The sequence below is a fragment of the Entelurus aequoreus genome, linkage group LG05 (assembly GCF_033978785.1).
Source record: "Entelurus aequoreus isolate RoL-2023_Sb linkage group LG05, RoL_Eaeq_v1.1, whole genome shotgun sequence".
Taxonomy (NCBI): Eukaryota; Metazoa; Chordata; class Actinopteri; order Syngnathiformes; family Syngnathidae; genus Entelurus; species Entelurus aequoreus.
The window spans coordinates 30,985,851-30,998,666 of NC_084735.1; the positions used below are offsets into that span (position 1 = coordinate 30,985,851).

The window sequence follows — 12,816 nt, forward strand, 5'->3', positions numbered from 1 at the left end:
GTTGTTCTTTGGTCAAATTTTTGCTTACAGTATTTTTTTTACAGACCGTTTTCAAGCTGCTTTCTGAGTTTCTCTTCAGGATGCGCCATTTTGTGGGCAGTCTTATTTACGTGCCTCCACTTTGACAGCATCTTCTCCCCATCATTCATGTTGTAGTTTTTACCACTTCCATATCAAGTTTACTGACAGAGATATAATTTAGAACTATACACTACTTAGTATTAGAAATGGCAACAGTGGATGATGTATGTGCACGTACGACCCAGTCTGCCCCTAAACAAGATGATAGAGAGAGAAAAAAAGGAACTTATTGACTACAGCTCCAAACTACAATGGTGGACTCGCGCAAAGCACTATGGGTAAATTTCTATCATATTGTTTGTATTCCGACAAGTGACTTCTTTCCGTAAGTGAAATAATGCGGTGGTCAACCAAGCCAAGATGGCTGTTGAGCAGCAAGCAGCGCGCAAACTATATACGTATATACTATATACACTAGGGGCCTAGATCTTCCTGCAAAAAGCAGATACGAGCAAAAAAAATCAAGCTATGCAATGGAATAGATCTCTATACTTAATCCTTGATATCACTCGGCAAATCTTTTTTTGATTATCAGTCGGTGGAGTTCCCAGACATAACAAACTATCATCATTCTACACGACAAAACAGATAAAAACTTGAAACAGCATGGAGGTCTACAACTTCTTTGTGTGCTGCGGACGTCACAACTGAGAAAAACATTACAAATTGGGGAAATTCTTAACGGCATGTTTGGCGGAAGTATGAAAGACGGCCAGATTGCTTTAAAAATATCTTTGCAATGCCTCCATCGTTTGATTTCAAATTTTCAGGATTTATGCGTATCACAAATACACAAAAACAGGTAAAGAAAAGTTGTTTTTGCATAATAGGTCCCCTTTAAATAAGCATTTTCAGGTTAGCTATAGTAGTGATTTAATTTGAAAGATACTAAAGCGTCAAGGAAAGCAGCATGGAAACGGCATTACCGATCATATAAGCAAAACCAAAAGCAGATGTGACGATTGTTAAGTAAAAGATCTCAAAGAGCATTTACATGAACATGCATTAACAGAAAATATCCTTAACAGGGAGCACCAACTTTATTTGTGGTGTTCCAAATGTATTCGTGGCTTGCCACCACAAATAAATGAATGTATGGTAGACACTGGACAACTCTCGGTATTATGCGGTGCTCTTCTTCAAAAATCTTGTTTAAGATCTCATTTGATTGTGCAGTAATGTTTGTACGTATTCAAGACTCTTATATGCAAATCGGGTCACAAGCGTGGCTTGTGGAAAGTTTTAAATATCGTGCCGTACTTTTGATGCTTAAGGCTAGGTAAATGGCCAATTAGAGGATTTTTGTTGCTCTGAAGCCCTACAGCACCCTCGGGTCTCGGAGGATTAGAACCGCTGTGCAAGGTGACCCACGCTGAAGTGCACTTCTGTGTCGGTCTGTCACAGCAGATCAACTTGCGTGGTGCGCCCGTGCTGCTTCGCTGTCTGAAGGTATTCTGTCAGCTGGATGAACGTGACACATCCACTCAGCCCACGGACCGTTACAGCTCAAGTGGCATGGCACGGTTCAAGACAGCCGTAGAGAGCCGTGGTGCCTCTGGACCGCATCCTGCGGCCCAGTGGTTTAAGCCATTTTTCACTTATTTACTAAGCCATCCACATGAGTGCTGTGAAATTCAGGGATATTAGGGCTAAAGTGGAGAAGCTTACTTTAGAGGACCGGTGTGTTTTTTAACTTTTAAAAAGATAGAAGTACTATTTTAGAGTAATTTCATGCTAATAATTCAATTATTACCATATAAATTATGTCATTCTGCTGCAGAATATTTGGCAATGTGTGTCATAAGTGAAGTGCAAGATCTTATGTGTTCTTTACCGAAGGATCAGGGCTGAATTTGACAATGTGACAAGTGTGCAACGTTTCAGGGGAATCACAGGGCAAATGATGAGTTCAAGGGGTTGTTTGCAACTTTCATCTATCCATTTACTACCGCTTATCCTTCCCGGGGTCGCCGGGGTGGCCGGAGCTTATCCCAGCTGTATTTGGACGAAAGGCGGAGTACAACTTGCTCACGGTTATATTTTCAAAGCAAAATATAAAAACCACCACCAGTTAGCTCATGTTACCATTAGTGGTTTAACAGAAAATATATTTTTAAATGTCTATTTTTGTCTTAATATTTATCTTAAAACAAAAATTGCTCGTTTCCTTGAGGAATTAGTCTGCCGTTCTTGGCTGTCACTCACCGCTGTCTCGTCCATGCGTACACGCTAAAGCCCATGTACATACGCAATTGTAGTCCCAGAGAAGCAACTAACAATTTAGAGTCATGTTGTTGTCACAATCGAATATACATTCAATGATTGCTAATGTTAGTAGCTCAACTCTGCCAAATCGCTATCATTAGCTGATAACACACAAATCCAGTGTGTGTGCGTTACATAGAGCGTAATTTACGTCATTACGCGCTAAAAGCCACAATATAATGTTTACAATACTTCAGTGATTTGGGCCCCCAAGGTTGCAAATCGCTCCTTTTAATATAAAGGAAAAAACTACAAAAAAAGATTTAAAAAAAAAAAAGGAGATTTGTTTGTTTTTCCACAATTTCTTACTCACATTTCTAAATAGAATGGGGTACATTCAACAAAGAGCACAGATGCTCTTATGTTCTGTAACATAACATTATCATATACTGACTTCTATGGATGTAACAGTATAAAAAATTCACGGTACGATATCACTGTATTCAGGCCATGGTAATATATTATTGTAGAATTGTCTAAAAAAAAAAAAAAAGACTTGGTAAAAATGCCATAGTATGTAAAATGAAATGGCAGAAATGTTTAGGATAAACACACTTACTGAAATTGAAGACAAACATAATGCTCAAATGTTCTCAGCATATTCATTACTACAAGCATGTATTTTTGTCTTGTGTGGAAAGATCCACTGTTACAAGCAAATATCTGACAATTTAAATTTTAATAATGTAAATACTTCAAAAATGTATGTTTAGCTTCGCTGGCTTCAAATATATTTTCCAGTTTATCAAGTAGCTTCTAATATTTCCTGCGGTGTGCAGAGTCCGCGGCTCCACCGGTCGCTTTCCCGCCTCTGTGGTGCACCATGACCCGCTTTGTGTCTTCTTGGAAACACTCAAGACGATAGTTATGCTTTCGTATGTAGACCTCTGCCAAAGAGGTTATGTTTTCGCCAGGGTTTGTCCGTCTGTTTTTTAGCAAAATAATTCAAAATGGTATGGATGCACTTTGAAAAAATGTTCAGGAAATGTCCATAAAAAACAGTTCTTCTTATCCACTCCGATCACAATTGTCCCGCATGCTTACTCTTTTCTCGTTGCTCAAAAAGGTTAATTATGTCTTCTTATTCATATACTTTTTCAAAATGTATTGTAATCAGACCATATTTTCGGTATATTAAATGGAATTTTAGGTTAAAATTCCATCTAATATACAGAACATATTTTCGGTATATTAATGGAATTTTAGGTAAAAATTCCGTCTAATATACCGAAAATATGGTCTGATTACAATACATTTTGAAAAAGTATACTCCTTTCTCCTTTACTGCGTTCTATGCCCTCACTTTTTGGTCGCACAGAGGATTATGGGAGATGTAGTTTATTTTTAAGCCGGGCCAATGCGAAAGTGCCAGAGATAAACTTCACTCACTAAGTTTTCGTTTAATACGGTCAGTCGTCAAGGCGTTACTGTGATGACTTGGAAACCGCAATACCGCGGTATTTAAAAAACCATTACACCCTGACTGACTTCCATAGATTACTTTTTCCAGTCGAGAACCACCTGAAAATTTTTTTTTTTTAAAGGTTGGTTTTTGTAATGGTAAATGGTAAATGGGTTATACTTGTATAGCACTTTTCTACCTTCAAGGTACTCAAAGCGCTTTGACACTATTTCCACATTCACCCATTCACACACACATTCACACACTGATTGCGGGAGATGCCATGCAAGGCCCTAACCACGACCCATCAGGAGCAAGGGTGAAGTGTCTTGCTCAAGGACACAACGACGTGACTTGGTTGATAGAAGCTGGGGATCGAACCAGGAACCCTCAGGTTGCTGGCACGGCCACTCTCCCAACTGCACCACGCCATTGTTTAAATCTAGTTTAAAAAACGGTTTAGTAGTTTTGCTGTTGATTAATTTATTTAGCAGCATTCAAGTGGAAAACTTAAAAAGCTTCAGTTATGGATTTATCTTAATGAATGAATTTGATGAAAATAATGTTCCATAATCTTAACAACTTTGATATTTTTACATTTTCAGTGTGGCATATCTGCATTGTTGGACAGAATTTACCATATTTTTGGGGTGTAGATGACATAATTGTCTAATGTGCATAATTGACCATGTGGATGTATGTTTAATGGATAATGTGGATATTTACATTTCAAAGTAAGGGTTATTTTTGGACAAATAATTGTTGACTTTGAAGTGTACAAACTGTGCATTACTTTAGTTTAGTATTTAAAACACAAGTACAACATGTTATTCTGTCAACTAATGAAATAAACTCAACATATGCTTGTTATAAACTGAACATTCATTCAAACCTTGGCTGGAAATACACCTGCATTTAATGTGTCAAATAAACTCGAGGAGTGCTCGGCTGGGGTAGACAACGTGGAGAAAATTATAACTGGAGATCTGAACACAGATATTCAACGCAGAGATGCGCCTGTCTTCAGATCCTACAGCAAGCTTTGTAATCTACACAGTCTTTCCCAGCTAATAACACTACCTACAAGGGTGTGTGATTCCACCCAATCAACCATAGATCTCATTCTCACTTCAGACCGGCCTAAAATAAAAAATAGTGGGGTCAAGATCTGTGGTCTTAGCGACTACTGGGTGCAAAATAGCTAAACCCATAGCCAACGGCCACATAACAGCTCAATCCAGATCCCTTAAAAAATACTCCAGTGATAATTTCAACCTAAAATTAGGTGAGTGGGACTCGTCCCCTGTGCTCAACTTGGTCGATGATGCTTCGGATCGCTTCAAAACAGCGTTCCTAACGATACTAAATGACATGGCTCCCATGAGAACAGTCAGGATCAAAGCCTATTAGCTGCCATAAAAGACAGAGACAAAAAATACTCAGAATACCAAAAGTGTAAAACCGAAGTAGATATACAACCCAATAATAACCTCAAATCACTCCTTTCAACACTCAAAAAGCAATGCAATAAATTAAGAAATAAGACAACCAACCTGACTAAATCCTTAAAAAAATTACATTAACGACAAAATAGAGGATAACACAAATAAGCCACGTGAGCTCTGGAAAATCCTAAACAACCAGCTTCCTGGTTGCAACCAGAAACTTAAAACTAGACTCCCCAACATCAACATCAAGGAGGGTGACTCCCTCATTACAGACAAAATGGAGGTAGTAAGCAGACTTAACACCTTTTTCACCAGCATAGCCACAACTCTAGTCAACAAGCTGTCCCACCACTCTGGTCGCTTTGGTGTAGAACACATTAAAGCCTTCTACAGAAAGCTAGGAGTATCCATCAACGATTTCAAATTAGAAATGGTCTTAGCTGACGAGGTGCTTAAAAAATTGAGCGCGCTTCACCCAAACAAGGCCACCGGCCTTGACAATATCCCCTCCAGATTCCTCAGGGACTCTGCCACCACCATTGCCCCAATCATCACGCACATAATAAACCTCTCAATTACACAAGGCCAAGTACCAAAAGATTTCAAGATAGCAAGAGTAACTCCCCTCTTTAAAAAAGGTAGCAAATTAGAACCTGGCAACTACCGACCTGTTTCTATTCTCAGTTCCATTTCAAAAGTTATGGAAAAAATAGTTTATGAACAGGTCGATAGTTACCTTGCCACTAATAAACTCATGTACAAATTCCAATCCGGCTTCAGAACTAACCACTCCACTGACACATGCCTTCTCTATCTGTCCGACCACATCAAACATGAGGTGGACGCGGGCAAATACTGCGGCATGGTCATGCTGGACCTTCAGAAGGCCTTTGACACCGTTAACCACGCTATACTGTTGGATAAGCTCAGCGCAATCGGATTTGATAAAACCTCATCGAGCTGGATGCAATCTTACTTGGAGGGGAGGAAACAGGCGGTAGAGGTGAAAGGCACTGTGTCACCCTCCCTCTCAGTAAGCTGTGGAGTGCCCCAAGGCAGTATATTAGGGCCTTTAATGTTCCTAATATACATAAACGACATGTCATCAGCATGCGACTGTGAATTGTTCTTGTTTGCGGATGACTCGGCCCTGCTGGTATCCGGCAAGGACAAGTCACATGTTGAGAAAATCCTCAGTGCTGAACTCTGTAGAATTTGCACCTGGCTCGCTAACAACAAGCTATCCATACACTTGGGAAAAACGGAATCCATCCTATTTGGGTCCCACATCAACCTTAAGAAAGTCAGTGACTTCACTATAAAAGTAGGTGACATTTTTATCCCCAGGAAAGATGAGGTCACCTACCTAGGTTCCATTCTAGTGGCTAATCTTTCCTGTGATAAAATGGCAACCAAGGTAATCAAAAAGGTCAACCAACGAACAAAATGTCTCTATAGAATCTCCTCTCTGGTCAACAAAAGCACCATGAAGATTCTAGCGGGAACTCTCATTCAACCCTTTTTCGATTACGCATGCACCTCCTGGTACCCTAGCACCTCCAAAACCCTCAAATCTAGACTCCAAACATCGCAGAACAAGCTAGTCAGATTACTTCTAGACCTCCACCCCAGATCACACCTCACTCCTACCCACTTCTCCAAAGTGGGCTGGCTCAGGGTGGAGGACAGTGTAAAACAACTTGCACTGAGCCTAGTCTATAAAATCCGCTACACCTCCCTGATACCGAAGTACATGTCAAACTACTTCCTTAACGTAAATGACCGCCATAACCACAACACCAGGGGGAGCTCCACTAACCACGTTAAACCCAGATTCCGATCTAACAAAGGTCTTAACTCATTCTCTTTCTATGCCACATCAATATGGAATGCACTCCCAACTGGTGTAAAAGAAAGGGCATCTCCATCCTCCTTCAAAACCGCACTAAAAGAACACCTCCAGGCAACTTCAACCCTAAACTAACAACCTCCCTTCCACATCCTACCTCCCCGGTTTGTAAATAATCAAATTTAAATAATCAAATGTAGATACTTATTCTTATACTTTCTGATTTCTCTCTCTCTCTCTATGTCCACTACTTGCCGTACATATCCTACCAAGTCAGTCCTACACTTTTCCAATGTCCATTTCTCTGATGATGCAATTGTTGATGACTGAAGTGTTGATATCAACCAAACCTACCACCCACCCCCCACCCCCCCTCCCCCTCCACATCACACACCCCGGATTGTAAATAATTATACGTACAGGTATATACTCTGATGATTATCTTGTGTGATGACTGTATTGTGATGATAGTATATATCTGTATCATGAATCAATTTAAGTGGACCCCAACTTAAACAAGTTGAAAAACTTATTCGGGTGTTACAATTTAGTGGTCAATTGTACGTAATATGTACTGCACTGTGCAATCTACTAATACAAGTTTCAATCAATCAATCAATCAATCAAAACTGTAGTCTTAAAATCAGTGTGGGCTAGTAAGCCTACATAGCTCCTTTAGCAGTCAGATGCTATTTAGTAAATAACCACAGCTGTCATTGTATCAGAACATAACAAAATCACATACACTTAGAAGAAGCCATTATTGCTTTAAAAATATATCTTAAAGTTTTAGAAAACTCACATCAACAATAACTTCAGCAGACAAGAAAATAGCATTAACGATCAAGTTAACACACCCAACCGGAAATTATACTTTCAAAGTAAAAGGATTAAAAATAAGAGTCCCTGCATAACAAGGATAATTTTTAACAGGTAGGATCCACATTCATCCCTGGTGTTTTTAACAGGACAGTTTGGTGTTTTTCATAGGCCTGATTAGGGAAAGAGTATAAATGATGTTAGTGTGTTATGGTCCCTCATGGCCTCTCAATGTCTTGCTGATTAATTAGACATTTGGACTTTGTAGTGCTCCTGATGGCAGACACGGCTCTCTCCCCTGTTGAGGATTTGCTCTGTGGAGCGACAGTTGTATGTACAAAAAAAGTCTGACTCGATCATCACGAGTAAGCGCTGTATTACGAGTCCAAAAAGGCTCATACAATGAAGCTACAGCACGCAATCGCCGGGCAGCAACCGAAGCGAGGGATTCTGTTTCTGCTTGGCATTCACTGCAAATCTTTGCTGCTCTCGCTCCTAGTCTTTCTGCCTGGGGGGTTGCGAGTGGGGCGGGGATGGGCTGGCTTCCACCCAAATGCATGCTGGGATTGTGTTCCTCTTTATTTTAAGCCTTCCCTGTAGACATGTCCTGTTTTTTTTTCTTCTTTCCTCCCCACTTTGCCATCAGCTTTGTGCGTCTCGACGTCTCCAGTCTGTTTGTGCACATTTGCGTGAGCACATTGTAGTCACTTCACCATAGAGTGAATATTAATGATGACTCTGTTGTTTTTTTTCTTCAAATCCTTAATGACGCCGCTGAATGTAAGCATGTTTGTCATCCGCTTACACAACATGTAGGGCAAATAAGTCACTGATTGGTCGGATGGCATCACACCTTTTCCTCCCCCAGTGATTGGCGTGCAGGCTAATTAGCTCTCTCTTCTCGCTGCAGGGGGCATCACTCACGACACCTTTCAGAAGGAGCTGATGTGCTTTGACCCAGATGCAGACAAATGGACTCAGAAGGCACCCATGACCACTGTGCGCGGCCTCCACTGTATGTGCACGGTGGGCGACCGCCTCTACGTGATCGGCGGGAACCATTTCCGAGGAACGAGCGACTACGATGACGTGCTCAGCTGCGAGTACTACTCCCCCGCATTGGACTTGTGGACGCCTATCTCCCCTATGTTGCGAGGCCAGAGCGATGTGGGCGTGGCTGTGTTTGAGAATAAGATCTACGTGGTGGGCGGATACTCGTGGAACAATCGCTGCATGGTGGAAATAGTTCAGAAGTACGACCCAGAGAAAGACGAATGGCACAAAGTTTTTGACTTACCCGAGTCGCTGGGCGGAATTCGAGCCTGCACACTCACAGTGTTCCCCCCGGAAGATATGTCAGGCTCGCCGTCCAGAGAGTCACCCCTTTCAGCACCTTGATGAGGGAAGGGGGAGCCCTATTTTGGTCATACCCCCTCAAGCCTCTTAACTCCCCAACAAACACATATAGACATTGTTTGCACTTCTTGGGACTAAGTCTGAACTGCTACCCTCAGTCCTACACTTGTTGTTAAACCAACCTAAAACCGTACAGTAACAGCAACCGATTTACACCTTAATGTTGCACACTCGGTTTTTATTTGTCAGGGAACTACCTTGACTTGGAAAGGGACTTTGCAATTCAACTTTTCTACCTGATGTCGCCGCTTGTTTTACGCCATCGCGCAGAGCACAGCGACACCGGTACAAAGCTCAGGGCTCGGCCCAGGCCCGTCTAAACAGCTCTCCTTCGGTTTCACATCTTTCCTGCGATTGCTACGAAACTGTTCAAGTGGTGTTTTCTAAAATTTAATAAACGTGGTTTTTGAAATACGTAGACTCTCATGGCATCATTACTGGTGACATTATAGTCGTCCCTCACCACTACTCAAATTTCTTCTTTTTTTTCAAAGCATATTTAACAACATATATGCCCTAAATTAAGCATTTTCAAGCATAAAAATAGATAAATGAACTAAACATATCAATACTACATTAGTATTAGCCACTAAATGACAGATCACGCTGTTCAATATCTTGGCCTCAGATTGACTCAGCCTCAGGTAGCATTACATTATATTGGGTAAAAAGAGTGTAAAGAGTGTTATTTCATGTCGAGAGGGCTCATAATATTAAAAAATGCATTTAACGATAGTAAACCGTAGAGGCGCGAACCTTTGGGCACCTCACGATTCGATCTGATTCCGATTCTCGGGGTGACTATTCGATCCCAATTTGATTCATGGTTTAACACGACTATGATTCAAAACGATTCTCATAATGTATTATTTGGTATGTAAATTATAATAAAAACATTTCAAAACAGGGTTACAAAACCTCCTATTGATTGCTGACTTAAGACGGATACGTGCAACAAGAAAGCATGAAGATAACCTAAAAACTTATTTTGTAAAAATGTTTCATTAAAAAAAGTGGGGTTTTTTTTGTTTTTTTTAATATTTTTTGAAAATTAAGAATTATTTTAGAATTGTAATTAAAACAAAAAAAAGAAATTGGGATTCAAAATGTAATAGATTTTTTGAGCACCCTAGTAAACAGGTTTTTTTCTGCTCTAGCTATAAAAATATTCGATTTATAATCGATGATGCCTGCTTGTGCAGAACCAATTAACAGCGATAAACGAGCGATTACTGTACCAGTCTTTTTTGTGATTGATTCCCAGTCACACCTGTCAGCTACATAGAGCTGGTGTAAACAATCCGCTGACCGGCGTTACATGGAACTGCTGTTTTCTCCCTGTGTTGGCATAGGGACAGACGGAGGTGTCGCCCACAGTCTGCCCACCTGCTCTCAGCCGATTAAACCCTTAATAGCGGCATATGGTGTCCGAGACGAGCGCCTCCCGCTGTTACCAGGAACAAAAGGTTTGTGTAATCATTAGGTGAGTTTGGTCCATAACATTACATCCTCATTAAACTCTCATTACAGCACATTAGTGTTGCCTCTGATTCTCCATGTATTTGTGATCACATAAGATAGGAGCAGAATATGATTATTTTTTGGCCATAATCCTTTCTATTTGCATGGGGATACGTTCCAGGACCACCAGTGAAGGCCGGAAAACCATGAGTAATTTGAGACACCCATAAAAATTTCTATTTTTTACACAAGGCTCACGAACTTGCAACTACTCCTGCGAGTGTGTGGCGTTCTCTGATTTCGGAACAACATTTGCACTAAAACCAACTGCAGTTTTAAGCCATACACATTTATTAAATGCATTTTAAATTGTGAACTACTCACTGAAAGGTAAATTGGATGAACACTTTAGCCTAGCCGGCCAGCGCTACAACCACACTTACATTGTGGGGCCACCTCCATATTCCCTTCCAAAGCGATGAGCTGCACTATGGCACACCTCCAAGCTGTGTCTACATAATCCACATTGCTTGGTTGTTGTAATTCCAGTAATGCTTTACACTACGGGTGTCCAAACTTGTGTCCACTAAGGGCCGCACACTGAAAAATTAAAGCATTCAGGCTTAATATTTTATTTATTTTCAAAACTAATACAATGTATTTTGTATCCCCCCAATTTTGGTGATAGTTAAAGGTCCCAGGGACCCAAAATGATGTCAATCATTAAAGTGTTAAAAGTAAGTCATATATTCATATTTTTTTACTTTGAGCGCTTAAATATCTAAGGTTCAAATTCCGATCTATCCGTTGACATAAGTTTCGATTATTCTTATTTGTCAGATAAAACCCAGTTTTTTTGTGGCAAAAACACTAAATATGCAATATTTTTGCCCCAAAAAATTTCAAAGTGGAATATTTCATGTGAAGTAATTGGAGCCTTAAATAGATAAATTATTCATAACAATGTTGCTATGTGTTCATGATTGTTTTTTGAGCAATGACCATTTAAAAAAATATCTGACTAAAAGTCTTAGGATCCAAAAGGGCCCCACTCATAATTAAGTGTAAAAGATAAGTCATATATCCATGTATATTATTTTTACTTGCAACGCTTAAATCAGTAGTTCAACTAACTTCAGATATATCTCTTGATTATAAGTTTTTATAATTTATTTTTCTTATGTTGTATGTCTTTTTTTGTCAAAGAAAACCATGTTTTGTTTATATGGCAAACACACAAAATATACAATATTCCAATGTGGATTATTTGATGTGAAGTACTGGAGCCACTTTACAGTTTTAAAGTAAAACACATGGCAGCTTTATGGTATTAGTTTCAAAATTGCAATATTGCAATATTCCCGTTACATCACATTACATTATATTGTTTGGTCTTTTATTCAAATATATATATTTTTTTGTAATGGTATTTTTAAAATGTGCCATGGGCCATCAAAAAAATCGCCCTTCAGACACCCCTGCTTTTCACTCATAAATCTCATTGCATATTTTGAGGACAGATTTGAAGGAAGTTGACTCCCTTCACTATTAATCTTATTCTGTATATTTTGCAGAACCAGCATCCTCTCCAATAGACATTTGATTGTGGTCTATCTTGTCTGCTGTTTTTAAGGACCTTCTGCAAAAAAGTGAGTCTCAGAAGTTTTTTTGAACTGAACTTGCTGGCCATCATGATGAGATGAAAGATGGCTGTTTTAGTAACACTCAATGTGTGACTCAAATGAGAGTGTTGGGTTGACGATAATACCCAGATTCTTTACCGAGTCGCTTTGTGTAATTGTTTGGTTGTCAAATGTTAAGGTGGTATTATTAAATAAGTGCCGGCTGGTGTCTAGCTGGACCGATAATCAGCATTTCTGTTTTTTTAGCGTGAAGATGCAAAAAGTTGCTGGACATCCATTGTTTAATATTATTTAGACACGCCTCCAGGTGACTACAATCTGGCGTGTTGGTCCGCTTTATAAACTGAGCTCAATCTGCCCTGTTCTTAACGTGTTCATATGAGTAACAAAAATGTGCAAATAAAAACAAGAAAGGCACAAAAATTAAAAACT

The 12,816-nt window shown here is 39.8% G+C and overlaps 1 protein-coding gene across 2 annotated transcripts in view; it reads left to right on the forward strand.

Moving 5' to 3' along the window:
- klhl13 (kelch-like family member 13) overlaps positions 1-9,698 on the forward strand; it is a 65,408-nt gene extending 55,710 nt beyond the window's left edge. For both annotated transcript variants that reach the window (XM_062047736.1, XM_062047735.1), the window contains one exon: positions 8,775-9,698. In XM_062047736.1, coding sequence (XP_061903720.1) covers positions 8,775-9,262 — 488 coding nt within the window. In that variant the 3' untranslated portion in view covers positions 9,263-9,698. The remainder of the gene's footprint in view (positions 1-8,774) is intronic.
- The last annotated feature ends 3,118 nt before the right edge of the window (positions 9,699-12,816 follow it).